Below are 19,500 nucleotides of genomic sequence, written 5' to 3' on the forward strand. Positions count from 1 at the left end.
AGTCCATGTTAATTCTATCCCCTAAACACTCTCTGATTTCATTTCCATCTCTCTGCCACCATTTTAAACAAGGTATTGCCAGCTTTCTCACGGACTATTCAACTAGACTCTTAACTGGACTTCCTGAGCCAATTCTTTCCCTCTTTCAATCTGTTCTCCATCATGAAGCCAGGGCCATCTTTCCAAACCACAAATATGATCTTATTAACCACCACCATTCCCAGTCTTTACCTGTTGAAGAGCCCTTAGTAGCTTCCCATAGGTTTCAGGAGCGACTGCATTCCTCCACACAACCTCCATGGTCCAGCCTCTGCCCCTTCTCCCAGCTCTTCTTGCCCTAGGCATCCCCTTGCTCCCTGCTCTCTAGCCTTGCTGGACATTCCTTCAAGCCCTCTCATGCACTAAGCTGTCTTCTGATGCAGGGCCCAGGAACAGGCTGTTTCCTCAGCCTGGAAGGTCCTTCTCTCCTTCTGATCTCAGCCTGAATGTCCCTACCTCAGGGACACTCTTCCTGAAAGCTGCCCCCAACACATGGCATGCCCCTCATGGCAGCGCCTAATTAAATTGAGCTGTTTGTGGATTCCAGTCTGTTTCTTCCTCCAGACCACGAGCTATCCATGTCCACCTGCAGACCAGCAAGAGACCTGTCAGTTTGGGCTCACCCCTATATGCCTAAAACTTGGTGACTGACACACGAGAGATACTCAAGAAAGAATTGTTGCATGAATACACGCACGGTACTCGATAAGTTTACAAAAATGTGTTTCTTTTCCCTTGCCTAGGGCTTCTTGTACATGCAGTTCAAAAAAAGTTGCTCTCGTTTTGTGGCTTAGTTTAATGAAATAAACGATTTGTCAAGAGTCCTCAACAGTTGCGGACTCCTAGAATTTCCCCCTGTACAAGAGATGGTCGGCAGAGGGCCCCACAGGAGCAATTATTGATGTCAGGTCAGTGAAAATAGCAGCTGCTGGGAGACAGCAGACCCTGTTCCCAAATCTGTCTCTCCTTGAACCACTCAGACAGAACACCACCATCAGGCTGCCTACTGCTGTGGGCTCTGGCCCGCCGTGTCCAAAATCCTTTTGATCTAGCCTCAAGAAACATAGGAAGACATAGGGCAAGAGATCAGAGGCCAATGTAAATTATTTGAACACAAATTCACTACTTGCTGCTTGATTTGTCAGTTTCACGGTAAAGAATTTGTAATCAAGAGCTCGCCCTGTTGGGTAGAATCATGCATGAGTGTTAGGGGAGATTTGCTTTCTATGGGGGCCACTTTTCACTTGCCAGTCAGTAGTTTTATTTCCATTTTAATTTTCAGAGCATCTGCCCCCCAGCAACAGCCTGCGATTTGGAATTCATGGCTCTGTTGTGTGTTTACGCACTGCGCTTGCTTGTAATTGACAAATTTAAATTCTGGTCATATTTCATTTATTACACAGACCCGGGGAAAAATCTTCGGTGAAAACCTAATTACAGCGAAAGTGCCACAAGGTAATTGCTATGAAAGAACTCCTGCAGCAGCAGGGCTGAATATTTCATCCACCCATAAAATGATTATGCTGACAAGATTCTGAAAAATAATAAAATCTGTTTAATAAAAAAGAAGCAAAATATCAGTGTTTTTACACACAAAGTATTAAAACATCCTTCATTTTGGACAGATCCTAAGTCATTTGATTTTTATTCAAATGATGATCCACAGCCAAGAGAGTTCTTTTATCAGAGTTTCATAATTCTTCCCACACCACACGAGGCTGCTTTGAAGCTTTCAGGCCTGTTGTTGCCTTCCAGGACAGCCATGAGTGTGCTTTTCATTGCTCTCTTGGATCTTTGGTCTGTGCTCCAGGATGAATCAGAAAGCAGAAAAAACTAAGAATATTCAGTGTTTAGATTCTGTGGTTCATCCACTTTCTCCTTGGCCACCATGGGAGCTGTCCCTCTGTCAGAGGGCTTTAGAAGCCACGAAGGTATGACTTCCGCTGTCAGAACTTTGTTGAGGGCCCAGCAGAGTGACGGACGCTGATGTACACCTTGGTTTCTCTGACTCTTCAGGATACTACTGTAGCAGACCAACCCCTTCATTCAGTCACTGGACCAAGATTTATTGAGCACTAACTATGTTCCAGGAATTGTGCTAGGCACAGAGTACCATCATAAGCAATGAGTAGACAAGGGTGAACACAATGATAGTTTCTTGCCCTTATAAAAGATATGTAGTAATAGTGAAAGAGACCGACCCAAACAAAACTAAAAAGTAAAGAGAAGCATAAATTTTAAAAGTACAATTTAAATCAAGTATTATATGGAAACAAATAAGGGGCTGGGAGAGAGGATGGGATGATATTAGAGGATGGCCTCTCTGAACCCTAAAGCATAAAAAGAAACCAGTTTGGGAGGGTCAGAAGGAAGCGACTGCAAAACAGTTGTCAGCATGTTCTAGGACTGGAAGATGTGTGAGACGAACAGAAACCGGAGCACATGAGGCCTTATAGAGCAGGGTCAGGAGCTTTGTGTTTTGAGCAGGAGATGACATGATCTAATTTACCTTTTAAAAAGCACATCCAGCTGTCGTGTGCAGAGTGAGCAGATCATGGGGGCAAGAGCAGCGGTGGGAAGCCAGTAGGGATGCTATAGCAAGCAGCACAGGGCGGGGAGGGGGGTCGGTGGGGGATGGTTTCCAAGACCAGGGGAATGGCAACAGGGCTAGCAGTAGGGAGTTTTTTAGCACAAAAAGTTACATATAAAAATGTAACTATTAAAGAAAATCATGTAAAATCTCAGACCTTAGCACTGGAGTTTATATTATGTTGGCAAGTGAAACTGGAAGCAGACAAACAAAAAGGCTAGGAAACAGAAGAAATAAAGACCCGAATTAGGAAGCACCTGAAGCTGGAATATCCATCTCCTTCCTCCCCACTCCCAGAATCAAGCAGACATTGTGAGTCTCTGTTTGCTGCTATGCCCAGGGAGGGGGGTAGCTTCTGCCCCAAACACTTAATTAGAAATTAAATGGACCTGATATATGCCTGAAAATTATATACATACATATATACCTATAAGATCTTACAGGAAAACCCAAATGAACTTTTTGGCCAACCCAATATATATATATTATTTTATATACATTTATATATATTTTATATACATATATACACATAAATTTTTCAAAAATGACTGAATTCTGGCATCAGTAGCCAAAATAAATTTCAACTATGGTCACACATTTAATTTATGTAGAAAATGCTCAATGAAGCCATAAGTCAATACTCCTCAAAATATGGTCCATAGTCCCCCTAGGTTAAAATGGAAGAGGAGGGATTTAAAATGCAGATTTAGGGAGCCCCCAACTTAGATTTACTAAATCAGAGTCATTGGGATGAGCCTTGGAACCTGCATTTTCACTAGCTCCCTAAGTAATTTTTCTACACTGTAAAGTCTGAGAAGCTCTGCCTCAAAGTGACTGATATTTTACCATGGTGAGAAATGCCCTGGAGAGTTTAAGCTATAGAGAAGATGGGTTGGGACTAAAGTTACAGCTAGGCTAAATAAATCAATGAAAAAAAATGAAATCACCCATAAATCTCACTACCGAGGGATAATCATTAACATTTTGGTGTTTAGTCTTCCAAACTTGTTTTTATGCACATATACATTTTTTTCCTTTAAAAAAAGTGAGTGCACCCTTAGATTCTATTGTAACTGACTTCATGAACATAATACATTTTTTTTTTTTCATAAAGGCACTCATTTTTCATTGCATGGCTGGCTGATGAGAGGGAGGTGTGGGCATTGGCGGCAATGCCTAGAGGGAGAAACACCTGATCAGGATCTATGTCTTTAATAAACATGGGAAATATTGTTGGGAGATGGAGGGCTGACATGATAGAATTAGAAACACATTTTATTTAGGGACAGAGAAGGTTTTCCCTGATTGATGGATCTCTGAAAATAAACCCAACTTGTGTCATGAATATGCCTTGCTTGGATGAAGGCATTTTCTGAAAAGCCAAGTGCAAAGAGTTTTCAGGCAAACAGGCATAGCAAGCAACTGTCAAAAACAGCACCATGTTGAATACTGTCGGCTTTTGTCCATCTGCTTTTCTCAAAGACCTAGGTTCTTTCTTGGGTTACAAGAATGTTGAAGGAAGGAGGGAGCCAAATTCTGGCACAGTAAGTGCCTGCATTTTATTATGTTAGACATCAAGTTGGAAAACCTCAATATTTTCTTGGCTTCCATACCTACTGAATCTACAAGCCTTCAGACTGTTTGCTTTTTTTCTCACGGTTGAAGTGTTTTGGGCATAGGATTACCAGATTTAGCAAATAAAAGTACAGAATTCCCAGTTAAATTTGATTCTTAGATAAACAAATTTTTAATATAATTATGTGCCATACAATATTTATAGTAACAGGACATATTTATAGTAAGGACATATTTATAGTAACAAAATTATCCGTTGCTTACTTGCAATTCAGATTTAACTAGATGTCCCATATTTTATTGGCAACTCTGTTTGGGTAGCTTCCTATTTCAGAGGGAAATGTTGGCGCAGAACTTTATTTTTTGCCCAGCTTTATTGAGATGTAACTGACATATAACATAAGTTTAAAGTGTACAGTGTGATGATTTGATACATGGATATATTGTGAAATGTTTACCACAATAAGGTTAGTTCACCCACCCTTCAGTTCACACAATTACCATGTTGTTGTTGTGATGGGGAGAACAGTAAAGCTCTACTCTCTTAGCAACTTTCAAGTATACAATACAGTATTGTTAACTAGAGTACCATGCTGTACATTGCATCCTTGGAACTTACTCATCTTATAACTTAAAATTTGTACCGCTTGACCAAATTTTCCCATTTTCCCCACCACTCAGCCTCTGGTAACCACCATTCTACATTCTGTTTCTGTGAGTTCAGTGTTTTTCGGTTCCACATATAAGTGATAACATACGGTATTCATCTTTCTCTGTCTGAAAGGCGAGTTATGCTCATTTCACTTAGCATAATATCCTCAAGGTCCATTCCTACTGTCACAAATGGCAGGATTTTTACATAAAGTAATTTCTTAATTAGAAATCAAAATATTTTAGTTAATGCAGTGATCCATGTGGATTTCTGTTAATAACCTCTTTCTAAAGTTCAGAAGTGTTTCTTTCAGAGAAAAAGAAAATGACTCGGTCCAATGTAATCTCAGCTGCTTATAGAAGAGAGAAGGCAGCTAATCCAGCTTCCACTTCAGACCAGAGGCAGAAGCCATGGGCTGTCTTCCTTCCTTTATGTGATTGGCTATGGCCGAAAGCATTGGCTGTTCTTTTCTTTTTTTTTTTTTGATTTTTGAATTTTATTTTATTTATATTTTATACAGCAGGTTCTTATTAGTTAGCTATTTTATAATATTAGTGTGTATATGTCAATCCCAATCTCCCAATCCATTGGCTGTTCTAATGAGCAAGGACACAGGTCATGCTCCTCAGGGAATGATCCAAGCATATGCTCATTACCTCCCAAATCTGTGTACACAGGAGTTGTACAAAGCAATATTCAGAAAGCAGTTGATGCTCCAGCAGGAAGCCAGCCCCAGGCACAGAGACCAGCACTTGTAATTTACGATGAGCTGTGGGAGGATGGGAATGGGAACTCTGAGAACAAGGGGAAGACATGAGATAATTTACTCAATTTGTTTTCCTGGAAATGAAGACTTTATGTCAAGAATTTGTAATAAAACTAACTGAGGCACTCACACTCAGCTCCATAAAATGCTTCATCACCTTGTTGTTCTCTAACAGCTTTTTTCTTTATGGGAGAATTTACCAGCTTTTTAATCTCCTTTATTTGATTAACATTAGAATCAACAATAGCAACCAGTGTTGGGTTTCAGTAAAGTGTTGTACTTGCAAACTTATTAAGGAAGATAGATTTTTTTTTTAACATCTTTATTGGAGTATAATTGCTTTACAATGGTGTGTTAGTTTCTGCTTTATAACAAAGTGAATCAGCTATACATATACATATATCCCCATATCTCCTCCCTCTTGCGTCTCCCTCCCACCTTCCCTATCCCACCCCTCTAGGTGGTCACAAAGCACAGAGCTGATCACCCTGTGCTATGCGGCTGCTTCCCACTAGCTATCTATTTTACATTTGGTAGGAAGATAGATTTTTTTAGGGCCTCATCTATAACAGTCTCAAGCCTTAAGTAGCAGATCATGCTTTTAAAGTTTTATGTTCTTAGGGAAAAAAAGAATCTATAGTAACTTGAGGAGGAAAAGCACTATAATAAGTAGTCATTGTTCTAAGACATTTTTATGGAGGAAAATATATTATTATAATCTATCTTTTTCTGACTTCAGATCTCTTTTTCCCTCTTATGACATTAATTTAGAAGAAACACAAAGTTAATTCTTTTTTTTTTAAAAGCTCATTAATGATCTTTTCCCAAGTACAGTAGTTTGAACCTACTCATAAGAAGTGATCAGCACTATGGATGGGTAGAAGGTCTTTAGATTTAATCAAAAATCCTCTGAACAGAATCTTAGTCCAAAGGTATTTGAGCTGAAGCAGGTCCTGCAAACACTTGCTGGACCCTGCGAATGAATGAATTCAGTGTTTTGGGGACAGTGGGGCCCCAGAGACACCATATCCTACTCAGCCCCAGCCCCCATCGTCACCTGATTTTCAGAACTCTCAGCCTCAATGCTATCTCAGCCCACCTACCTTTTTCACCCTACTTCTCTTAAACACCTTCTTTTCTCCTGCTGTTATCTATGGGGAGTTTCCAAACACACGTCCGGAATCATGCAGATCTGAGGTGAAGTTTTCACTAGTCTGCATCGTGAAGGAGAGGAAAAGAGACACATCCAGTAAGATTTTTGTTAAGGTAGTCTTATTCCAAAATTATTATGATCTTCTTTTTCTGTCTTCCTTCCTTTTCTTTCTTCCTTCCTTTTTGATGTTAAATTACCTCTGCTCGTATAAAACAGTAGTGGCAGTTATTTTTGTTTTGTTAATGATATCCTTAATTCAGAGAATAAATGTTGCTCACCCTATGTTTGTCACTCCATATTTGTATATTAGTGTGCGTGTGTTCAAATTCAATAATCTGTGAAGGTCAAATCATTTCAAAGCCATGGTGTACTTGTTTCCATCACGTTTCAAGAGATGGTGTCCTGGACTGGCAGACAACTTGGTACAACGAAAAGCACAGAAGGTTCTGGAGTCTCATAGACAGGATCTGTGCTTGGAACTGAATCTGGGTCTTGTGGGCCCTGTGCAGGCACTAAGCTCTCTGAGCTCAAGCTTCACTTTCTATACAACTAGGGCGATAACAGCTACCTCAGAGAGTTGTCAGAAGATGAATGCTTCTAACTTAATGCATAATATAGTGAATGCTAAAAGAATGTTGATTCCCTGGACTTCTGTGCCTCTTTTTGTCCCCACTACTCAGCACTTGGAGAAATAGATTAAAAAATGCTCAGTACACAAATCAGAAATAAGAAAATGCAAGACACTAGCAAGTGTCCACAGTTAAAATAGTGAGTGAAGGAAGCATTGGCAGAGAGACTAGTTGGAAATTGCAGAGTTGGGTAGGGTTAATTCTGGAAGACTCTTTCCAGGATTGAGGTGAGTTTTGAAGCCCTTTGAGTATGAAGAAGTCTTTTTTTTTTAATTGAAGTATAGTTGATTTACAATATTATATTAGTTTCAGGTGTACAATGTAGTGATTCAGATCTGTTATAGATTGTACTCCAATTAATAACTTAAGTAATGGCTATTACAAAGTAATGGCTATATTTCTCTGTGCTGTATTCTTGTTGCTTATTTACTTTATGCATAGTAGTTTGTATCTCTTAATCCCCTACCCCTGTCTTGCACCACCCCTCCTCCCCTTTCCCCACTGGTAACCACTAATTTGTTCTCTGTTTCTGTGAGTCTCTTTCTGTTTTGTTTTATACATTTGTTTGCTTTCTTTTTTTAGATTCCACAAGCATGAAGAAATCTTACACAGGGATGGTGTATTGGACAGCAGCTAATCCTACGTTCAGCAACGTGTGGGACATATCTCACTAAGGATATGAGTGATGTTTTATATGGTACAGAGGCATTAAACAATGTGTAGTCACACTGTTAGAGTTATTCCCCATCCAACTCTTTCAATTCTTCTGACTACATCAAGAAGAAAGTCTCAGTTTGTACTAGACTATCATCTTTAACATTTCTCTAATACTTAGTAACCCATTTTAACAAAGAATTTCAGGCTTCAGGATCACAGCCATTGAGAAGCAAGAAATATCTAAATGATTAAAAATGTTGTTTTATTTTCATTGTCTTTATTTTTCCCATTCCCTTCTGCTTAAATTTTATTTCATTCACATCGATGATATAAAAAATTTTAAGTAGATTTAAATATTAAAGGGAAGTAAATTTAAAACATTAAGGTAATAACGTAGGTAGTACACAGCAAGGGCAACCAATCATAACAGTGGCCCAATAATGAGCGAAATTTAGAAAACACTGGTCAGGCCCGTCTCTTTCATAAGGAAACGGATGAGTAAAATGAGATTCAGAGAAAAGAAGTTACTCTTTTCCAAGATCACATAGCTAGCTATCCTTAGGACTGAAGCTCAGTCCTCCTGTGCCCCTCTTCATTTATCTAACTCTGCATCAGACAGCAAATTCTAGTGTTAAACTGAAGGTAATTGGATATAAAATAAAAACAGACTATGTGTTGGAGCTTGTTGGGAAGGGACTGGTTGAAGAGGCTGATGAGTGTTATAAGGGAGACTTAGTGAAGGCAGACTTGTATAGAACCTGATGCTGGAGGTCATCAAGTCTAAGGCAATTCCCGAGGGTGTCGTGACAGCGATTCCTCTTGGAATCCAGCAGAGATGGCTTGAATCCCAACTTCTCTACTTGGCAAGAGGCCAGTGTACACCTCTCAGCTCATCTGTACAGATTTATAGGAATGATAATAGCTAACATTTATGGGGCACATCATCTGCCAAGCCAAATGTGATGCATTATCTCACTTAACCTTCAAAAGAAGACAGAAAGCAGCTATTATTACCCTCATAAGATAGCTGAGGACATCTACAGCTAAACCAGCGATGGAGTAGAACTCAAGCCCAAGCAGTTTCAGTCCAGAGTCTGACCTTAACCACAATCCTATTCTGTGAAAATTAAACACAAACAAGGGCTGCAAATCACCTAGCCCGGTGCCTGGCACATAGGCGGCAAAATGACTTTCAACCCTCCCTCTCTCCCCACGCAGTAGTGCTAGTCACAACCTGCTTGGCATCCAGAACCGTCTCTGCAGGGGCCTAGCCAGGGACTACAACTCCCAGGATGCACCAGGCGGAGAAACTGGCCAATCAGGAAGCCCAGTCTCACTTCCACTGCCGGGTCTCCCCACTTAGCAGCCAGAACTTCGGTAACGGCTGGCGAGGTGGGTACCGACGGGCTCAGGGTTGTGGGCTGCCCAGGGTTACCCAATTTTAAATAATCTTAATCCAGTTTTGGTGTGTGGGCTGGAGGTGAAGACCGTTGACATGTCCAGGCTGCCTCAGGTTCCATCTTCAGCCGCCAAGCGGAGCGGGTCGCCAGGTCTCTTAGCCCGTGGCTAAGAGTCCGGTTTCCTCAAAGGCATTGTCATCTGTTGGGTCGAGAAGGAGCGGTTGTCTGGGCGGCTCCAGGCAGGGCCGGTGGTCAAGGCTGCCGAGCACGTTTCGCGTTGTCCTGATCAGGTTTGGGAGCCTGAGGACTGCGGAAACTTCGAGGTTGCCTCTGGCTCCATCTTCAGGCCCCAGACTGTGGCCCCCTAAGGCCTGGGGCTCCTCACGCGTGTCACGCCGAGGAGGAGGACTTGGCCTTTAGAAGGAAAACTTCAGGGATAATAATCGCTCCTCAGGGGGAGGGCCTGGCCTCCTGGCCTCTGGCCCCGGGTTAGTGCCTAAGCTGCATTCCTGCCTTCAGTCTGTGGTATCGTGGCCTCCGACCCCTTATTCCCTTGGCCCCCGAGCCTGGTCTCCACTTCCCACCTCCTGGGGAAGCACTGTTTGACCAGCCTCTCCTTTCTCTGAGTGATGTCCTGACCGAGCTCCCTGGGGAAGGCTTGACCAGCTCTGGCATCGCTCTGGTCCACTGGGGTCCCCTTGCCACTCTGGCCTCTGACCCCACCCCACCTACGGGCACCAGAGGGCCCTGGATAACCAGACCCCAGAGTGGAGAAGGTCAACTTTCTTGGGCATTTCTCCATCCATTTAGTTTCTACTTACCTCTTGGTTTTTACTTGTATTTTATTTTTACCTTCATATCTTTAAGATTCTTTAATTGCACCATCCCCGCCCTACCTCCTTTATTTTTTTTATCATCTTTCCTTTCTCCTCAAACCTGGATCTTTGGCTTTGCCATACCCAAGTAAGATAGCTGCCATTCCATTTTCAGTGCCTAGGGGCTTGTAGGTGGATGCAAAGTGTAGTTTCTTCATTGTCTGGAGATGAAAAAAATTTATTTCCTTTACAGTGGCTCTGAAGTGAGTGAAATAGGATAAATTCCCCGACTCAGGAAAAGGCAGAGGCAAGGAATTGATTTCAAGGTTAGTTTGTTTTCAATTTTTGGGCAAGCAGCCTCACATGTAACTGCCCACCTTCTGGAGCTGTGTGCACTAATTGTGGTTTATTCAAGTTATTTTGAGATATTTGAATGGCTAAGGTTAGTTTATCACCTAGAAACATCTCTATATATTTATATCTGACACAATTGGCTAAATATATGTACTTTATGTATAACATAGTAACACGTTGATTTACACATTTCAGCTAAATTAAAATGTGTGTTGCCCTAAATCCCAAAGCTAAAATAGAAGTGGCCATGTTGCCATCTTTGTAGTCAAGGAATTATAATCAAATCTTATTTTAAGCTTTACTATGTACTTAAAGAAACCGTGTATGGACCCTGTCATTCAAGCATAAGTTAGGAAAAGGTGCTGACTTACATAAACAAAATTAGAGAAGATCTTATATGAGATTGCTAAATTGTAAGGTAGTTTATAAATGCTGAGGCTTTCTGAAACGGGGACATCTGCATTTCCATTGTAAGGGCCCCATCTTGTGGATATGGTTTGATTAAAGAAGACACCTCATCCTAAGAATTCCAGTTACAGGTGTTTTCAGTTGGAAAAATATTAAGTTGATTCCTTCGTATGTTAGAATTCTAGCCATTATAGTCTCTCTAAAGAGACTATAATTTCACAAATATTTTAGTTCTGAAATAACAGATTTTTCCTTTTAGAAATGCTGAAAATTTAAGTATTTTTAAAGTATACATAAATACTCCTGATTTATACATTGTTTTTGTTTCTCTTTTAAAATCAGATGTTTGACAATAATGTTACCGACCATAAGCCAAATGTGGAAGCCATAATTAAAAATATTAACACAATTTCTTTGGAGTTAAAGAAAATGAAAGGTAAGTATGGAATCACTGAATTAAAATGTTTGCATGTCATTGTTATAAAATAAACAGTAGAGTCAATTTGTGCTTCTGCTGGGGTGTAACTGAATTTTGCCTACTAATTAGGATTTTTCTATTTCTTAAGAAGTGCTTACATTGTAGTATGAACTAGATCTCTGAAGATGCATTATGTTTGAGCATTGACCTGGAGGTCAGCAGACTTGAATTTTCATCCCTGAATCCATTAATCATTACTAAGCCCCTAAAGTTCCCTCCAAGTCAAAACTTGTAAGTTTGCTTGATTGTGTGAATTAATGGTTCTAGTAGGATTAGATCTTATAGGTTATGATGTTTAGTCACTCACCTTAGAGACATATTCTGTAGTTTTATCCCAGGCATGTAAAATTTCCATGATTGAATATTTCACCTATTCTTGACCAAACATTTCCTATGTTGGGAAACTCTCTATATCACCAGTCAATCTATTCCATCTTAGACAATTCCTCTTCATGGACTAGCTGAAATCCTTTTCCCTATTTCTTTCATCCATTGGTCCTATTTCTAACCATGAAAACCACTGAATATGTAGTGGTTATTCTTATGAAAACCTTTGATATTTGAAGGCAGTCTCTGTGTCAGTTATGAGACCTTCCTACAAGTAACAAAATACCAATTTAACATGGCTTATACAATATGGAAGATAATAAGAAGATCCAAGGTTGGGCAGCCCTAAAGCTAACTCAGAGTTTTAAAGACTTCATCAGGTACTAGGTTCTTTCCATATTTCTGCTCTGTTATGTTCACTCTCTTTGTTATGTTCACTCTCTTTGTCACTTCCCATGGTCATTACCTGCAGACATGACCGTATACAGACACTGTCTCTGCCTGTGTCTCTTATGTAAGCCTTTCTCCAGATCCCTCCAGTACATTTCCCCTTTCCTTTCATTGGCCAGATTTGTGCCACATGTGTATCCTACAGCAGCCACCACCAAGGGGAACAGACCAATTTGGACCAGTCAGGACTTACTGCTGGTGCTGGGGAAAGAATCACCTCAAGTGCAATCAAGTTGTGCCCCCAGGAAGAAGAGGGGAGTGGCTGTTACTTAGGCACCAAATAGTGGGTGCCTGTTATGCTTTTCCTATGTGTTCTCCCAAGCATTTCCCAGACTTTGATCTGGGAACACTGCTGTCTCAGAAGATGTTAGTAGATGGTGTGCAATAAAAATGGAGTCCATCAACTGATGATCAGATAAGTTTGGGAAGGGCTTTATGCTATGTAATTCTCTCACAAATTCACAGTACATATTAAGAGAGGCTCTGAGGAGTCTGATATAAAGGAATCGGGTTAGCTCTGCTTAATTCATCATCTCTCAAAATCAGTCTAAACACTACGGCAAAGATTATGTTTCTAAAATGTAAATCTGCTGAAAATGCTCATTGGCTCACCATTGTCCTCAGGATAAAGTCCAGACCTCCTAGAATGGACTGTAAGACCTTGAGATCAGGCCCTGCCTACCTCTCCAGTCTGTTACCTCATTCTTTATTCCCTGCACGTTCTGTGTTCCAGTCACATTGAACTATCTGCATATCTACACATTTGCTCTTTTTTGTGCCTGTGCCTTAACACATGCATCTCCTCCTGCAATGCCTACTGTTGCACCCCTACCTCCACCCCACCAGGTTAACTGCTACTTATTAGTCAAGGTTACTTACAGTGGAAAACTATTTTTTAAGCCAGTATATCATCTCTTCTACCTTTTCATATTACCTATCACACTGTATTGTAATTGCATGTCTACTTACTTTTCCTATCCCTGCTCATCTGTAAGCTCCTTAAGGGTATTCCTAGCACTTAACACAGTGCCTTTATATAATAGGCTCTTGAAAAACATTGATTAAATGAATAATTGGTTCCAGATGCTTGCACTCATGTAAAACAATTAGAGAAGCTTTAGATTCTTCTCAAACTTTATTATCTAGCTGTTCTGGTTTGGGGATTATTCTTTCATGAAGTAAAATAAAATAAATATGATCAATGTGTTTCTGAAAAGTTGTGGGGTAGGGCAGGCAGTGAAGATACAAGACTTGTAGAGCTAGACTAGGAAGGTAGACTTCTGGTAAACAAGGAAGATTAAACGAACACTGTTACCCCCACTTTCTCCCAAAAGTAATAAAGCAATAGCTAACACTTATAGCATTTACCATAATCCAGATACTCTTCCAAGAGCTCTACATAAATGGACTCAATCGTCATAACAACCTTATGAGGTAGGAAATAATACCATCGGCATTTACAGATACAGAAACAGATATAGAGAGGTTAACTAACTTTCCCAGAGTTACACAGCTAGTCACTGGTAGATCTGAGATTTAAATTTAAAGTCCTACAAGTTGAGGGAAAGAGTAGTACTAAAAACAAGGGTCTTAAGACAAAGTTTACATATTGAGTTACAAGACTCGCAGTGGGGAAACCCACTTGGCTACAAGACATTGGCAGCCAGATTTATACCCTCAAGCAGATTTTTCTTTCAGGAACCTGACCAGCCTAAGAGAAAAGACCTAGATACTGATAGCAGAGGTTCCTCCAACAAAATACCCAACCAGATCACCCCACAATATAGACCACCATGGGCAAAGAACTTCCAATTGTCTTTTTAGTACTATAGTCTTAAATACGAGCAGACAAGTATGGAAAACAGATATTTGAGGAAAGCATCTAATGTGAAAAGCAGAGACAAAACCAATAAATAGATTCAATCAATGGGGAAGAAGCAGATTAAACTCCAAGAAACTATCATTAATATCCACAGAGAAGTAAGAGAAGATGCTATGTTCATGAAAAACGAACAGGATACTATAAAATATATTTAGAGAACAAAGTTAAAAGTGTGGCATAGAAATAAACTCTGGAGAAAGGTTTAAAGATAAAATGAAGAAAATTCGAGTGTAGAGCAAAAACACAGACAAGGAAGTCCAACATCCAATAAATAGGAGTGCTAGAAAGAAAGAACATAGACAATGGATGGGGAGGAAGTCATTAAAGAAATAATCAGAAAATTTTCCAGAGCTGAAGGATATGATTTTTTACATTGAAAGACCCCATCACAGTAGATTGAAAATAGACCCATACTAAAAAACAATACTATGAAATTTCAGAACACTGGAAGAAAAAAAGATTCTTAAATCTTCTAAAGAGAAACAATGATTAAGAATTAGAATAGTATGAAATTTCTCCATAGAAACACTGGAAGCTAAAAGAAAATGCAGCAATGCCTTTGGAAATCTGAAGAAACATGATGTCCAACCTAGATTTCTATAGCCAGTCAATCTATTAAGCACTGGTGTAGAGAGAGAAATTTTCAGACATAAATTTCCCCACCTCAGGAAGTTACCTAGGTTGCATTCCACCAAACAAAGGAGTAGACCAAAAAAAGAGAGACCTGAGATTCTGGAAAAAAGATATTCCACATAAGGGAGGGGTGAAAGGAGACCCTAGGATAATGGTGAAGGGAGTTCCCAAGATGTGAGCTGTACAGCAGTCCTAGAGAGCTGTCAGTCCAGACTAGAGCTGATCAGACGGCTCTAGGAGAGGAGAGGCTTTCAGCAATAGAATAGTCAAGGCACTTGACTATACTGAGAGGAGATTTACCCAACTGCAGAAATTTGGGATATATCCATGATAATTAAGCAATGAAAAAAGGAAACAATTATTAACTGTGGTTGGGTGGTAGCTTGCAGGAAGGGAAACATCATGTAAGACTCAGCTGTAAAGATTATACAATCAAGAAAAATTTAAACATTAAATATTGAGCTAAGAAAAATTGTCCTCAAGTACAGTGGGGGAATGGGTATAAGTGAAAAGAGCTATATCTTAATCTTCTGTGATCAGAAGCAAATAGATAATACCTAAAATTGAAAAAAAAATGCATGCTATTTAGAGATATGGAGGTTAAATACCACCCCTCCCAAAACAAACAAACAAACAAAAAAACACAGAAGAGAACCACAAAAGCAACAAAAACAAAATGGGCTCCAAAAAAGTTAAAAGTGGTTGCCTCTGGGAGAATAGGAACTGCTATTTTTTGCAACATGCCTTATTTGATTCTTTATACTATGTGCATGTATAGCAGATAAAAATAGTAATTTTAAAAATACATAAATTTGCATAAATCAAATTGCAATTTAGTAAGATAACTGACAATTTGAGCTAAAGAGCCCTTCTAGTAAGTTTCTATATCATGCTTATTTTGTAGTATATAAATTTGACTCTAAGTCAAAATTGGGCACATCTAAATTGTGGTTTGAGCAATGATCACTTAAAAGAAAGCTAAATTAAGAATTAGGAAATAGCTCCTTAAAGTAATAATAGTTGCCTATGACATATGTGCTACAATATAATGTCTTCTATTATTTTGTTTTACACAGAGCTCTCCCAGTTACTGCTTTGTGACCTTACCCTATGTTTTAGTCATCCCGTGAAGACGGATGATTTAAAGGAAACAGAAGGAAACAACCCCCTCTTTGAAGAGTCTAAAATGTCAGATGTAGCTCTTGCTTCTAACAGTTTTTTAATCTGATTTTTTATTTATTTGTTGTGAATTTATAACTTTTTATTGTTGAATTAACACATACCTAGGAGAATTGAGTTTACTAATATATTTAATATAATAAAAAACAAAATAAAACTAAGCGCATTGCTCCACAACTACTGAGCCTGTGCTCTAGAGCCCATGTGCCACAACTACGGAAGCCCGCGTGCCTAGAGCCCGTGCTTCACAACAAGAGAAGCCACCGCAATGAGAAGCCCGCGCACTGCAACGAAGAGAAGTCCCCGCTCACCGCAACTAGAGAAAGCCGGCACGCAGCAACAAAGACCCAATGCAGCCAAATATAAATAAATAAACAAATAAATTTTTTAAAAAGTTGTGGAATAACAACCAAGGCCTCAAAGGGGAAAACTTAACTAAATGCGAGGTTTTCATTTTGTGAAATGCCTACTTCTTTTTGTTAAATGAGATATGTAGGTTGAAGGAAAGAAGTGAATTGCTTTGAAGAATTTATAAAGCCTTTTGGGGAAGGGTGAAGAGAGGGCTTTATGACAGTTGTCAGGGGGATAAAAATAGAAAAAAGGTATCTAATTGGAAAGCCTGATCAAATTTTTCCATGTATATGTACATTGCTTTTTCATCTTCCCAGGAAGACTTTGGTAAAAATCTACATCACTTGATGATGCTTTGGAGTTGGGTAGGGGTGGAGGAGGTAGGGTGTGGGTGTCGGTTGTGATGAAATTAAATCCGGGTGTAGATGACACCAAAGCCTCATCTCTATAAAATGTTTTCTTTTGGTATTTGTCGCTTAAATTTGCTTTCAAACAGAAAAATAATAGTGTGAATGAAATAAAGTCAATAAAGTTGTTTTAGAAACCAAAAAGTGAAGCAAAAGGCAAATTAATTTTAATTCCAGGAAGTTATCCCAACTGCATTTATCTTTTTCATTAAAAAAGTATACAAAAATCCCCCCAGCAAAAACACCAAATAAGTATGAAACACTTTTGAAGCCTCTTAAATTATTGCTCTTGAGAAATTAAATTTTAGTTATTTTCAAATTATACATATAAAACTGATGATTGCTTTGAATGGTAAAGGATTGGCTATTTAAAAAATCAGTTTTACGTGTTACCAAAAGCTATTACCATTTCAGTGTTTTGAAACTTACCCCACATTGTTTCTGTAGGTATGTAAACTACTGTACTTGGAAATGGGTGTTCAAATACACATCTTTTTAAAATGAATTATTACAGTGCACTACTAGACTTCAAGTGTGAACATTATTACTCATGCACTTTGCAAATATTGAAGAAGAATAAATAAATTATGGGATCTTTGACAGTCTTCATTTCAAACACTTTCTTAAGCGAAAGGACAAAGCCCTTGTGTTCGTGTTGAGGGGTTCAAATCAGTCCTGAGTGTTTGACGGTTCACCAAGGTTGATTGATCTTCCCAGGCTGGGACAGAGGCAGAAGGAAGGTTCATTTGCTTGGCTAACTTGCTAGGGATAACCTGCAGAGTACGTTAATGTGCACTGGTATCTGGAGCCTCGGTTCTTCCCATCAATGAGCAGAAGTGGCATTTTCCTGAAGTAGTCGATAATATCTGACACAGACAGAAAGTCCTGAAAGATTCAAAATAGGGAGATAAATCAACATTGGAATAGGTAGTGTGAATTTCACTCTCAGTTTTTTTTATCTGCATAATATCCTACATCTTGAAGTATGAGGATTATGGGGAAAAAACATGTAAAATTTGGCAAATATTTTAATGATTTCTGCTATAGAACTTTGAAAAAATAATTCCTCACCAATATCCAGCAAACCTTGGATAAAAGACAAGTATGTATTTAGGTATATATATTTTTAACCTCATATAGGGAATTATATATATTATAGAGTTGGAGAGAGGGAGAGAGGGAGAGTCGAATTATGATAGCCTTACCTTAGGATCGTTCTATCTGTGGTTTGGTTTTGGTTTTTGTATCCCTACTTTACTCTAAATCACGAACAATGTTAGGAGGTATAAGGAATCAGGAGGTCAGACAGCGTTGCCGGTGTCTGAAGATGCATAATAGTTCCTTCATGATCTCTGCCGTGTCCCCACTGCCACCTCCACACTCACTTGCTCTGTAGCAAGTCTTTGCATTCATTACCTGGATCACCCTATCCCTGATGGTCAGACTGGGAAACCCCCATCCATCCATCTAGATATGGGTCAAGGTCACTTGGTACCCCAGACAGAATTATGCACTTCCTCCAAGACTACTCTGCTAGGTGCCTCCCTCCAGGGCAACTGCAATGAGTGGTTTGTATTTGTGTGTTTCCACGCTAGACCAATAGAAGTCCTGGAGGGCAGACATCTCTGCTTCTACAGGACCTATGCAGCTCTACCCATGCTGAACCAGTGATTCAAACATGTGACCAAAATCATGTGGGGTTTTTTTTCTACTGGTTTACATTACCATAACTTAAAAATATTTGGAGTGAAGTGGAAGTTATGGGTAAGTTGTTTCTCATTCTGGAAATGTTTGATTCAGCTGATCCTCCTCCTGGAAATTTGAACTTAAAGTACATGTTTGGGGCATTAAGTTTAGCTATAGTTTCCTTTGCAAAAAGCAGCCAGGAAAGGTTTCCTTCACACCAGTTGTGATAACTACCCCAAAAGCGACTAGCATAAACCTTGGAAAAATAGAGGAAAATGTCTTTGGCAATATGGCCACCTTCATTGGCCTTACTTCCATTTTTAGTAAGCAATGACCCAAGTCATTTTTCCAGATGTCCATTTAAGACACAGCCCTATAAATACACTGTAATCTTACGTTAAAATTATGTCACAGAGGTGACTTAATTCACCTCTGTGTCACAGAAGGGACTTGCCTTTGGCACCATCTAACTGGATTTTTAAAAATTTAAATGCTAACATACATATATTTTTTAAGTTACACATGTGATTTTAGACTATTTGGAATAAAAGATATAAGTAGCAGAGGTAGATACTGTTACCATTTTATTTCCTTCCAGTAAATGAAGGGCTTCACTAATGTGACTTAACTCTAAAGTTGCCAGGCAGTATGGACCCCAAAAGAATGCTACAGCAAGGTTCCATGTAGGTAGGTATGCAGAGAGGCATAAATAGAGAATTGGGGGAAATTTTACAACTAGAAGTCCTTACCTCTTTCCCTCGGAGTCCAGTTCCCAGCAAGTAAACTTGGCTTTCCTCCTGATAACGGATCTGGATGTTGTAAACTTTATCTTTGTACAACACCATGAGGACATATGGATTGGTTATTGTTTTTCTAGAGCTGTCTCTAACCAGGAAAGTGCCATCCTAAAAGGATAAATTCTTGTTATTATGGGAGCAGCAAAAGTCAATACTCTTGTTGCCTGTGAGAGCAGTAGACAAGCTTCTAGGGATCTGGGAACCTACCAGTTGACAATTCAGTGAACATTTAGTTCCCCAAACAGCTGCAGTCCCATGTGGCATGGATTTCT

At 39.4% G+C, this 19,500-nt stretch overlaps 1 protein-coding gene and 1 long non-coding RNA gene across 8 annotated transcripts in view; one reads left to right on the forward strand and one right to left on the reverse strand.

Moving 5' to 3' along the window:
* The first annotated feature begins 10,587 nt into the window (after window positions 1-10,587).
* LOC309622729 overlaps window positions 10,588-19,500 on the forward strand; it is a 29,129-nt gene continuing 20,216 nt past the window's right edge. For all 7 annotated transcript variants that reach the window (XR_014241081.1, XR_014241082.1, XR_014241083.1 and 4 more), the window contains exons 1-2: window positions 10,588-10,602; window positions 11,381-11,474. This is a non-coding gene — a long non-coding RNA (uncharacterized lncRNA). The remainder of the gene's footprint in view (window positions 10,603-11,380; window positions 11,475-19,500) is intronic.
* Window positions 16,891-19,500, reverse strand: part of LCP2 (lymphocyte cytosolic protein 2) — a 48,193-nt gene continuing 45,583 nt past the window's right edge. Inside the window, exons 17-18 of the mRNA XM_082378828.1 lie at window positions 19,181-19,336; window positions 16,891-17,630 (exon numbers count right to left, since the gene is read on the reverse strand). Of these exons, the coding sequence (XP_082234954.1) occupies window positions 17,508-17,630; window positions 19,181-19,336 (279 nt within the window). The 3' untranslated portion in view covers window positions 16,891-17,507. The remainder of the gene's footprint in view (window positions 17,631-19,180; window positions 19,337-19,500) is intronic.

The sequence above is a fragment of the Balaenoptera borealis genome (assembly GCF_965194805.1).
Source record: "Balaenoptera borealis genome assembly, chromosome: 2".
Lineage (NCBI taxonomy): Eukaryota > Metazoa > Chordata > Mammalia > Artiodactyla > Balaenopteridae > Balaenoptera > Balaenoptera borealis.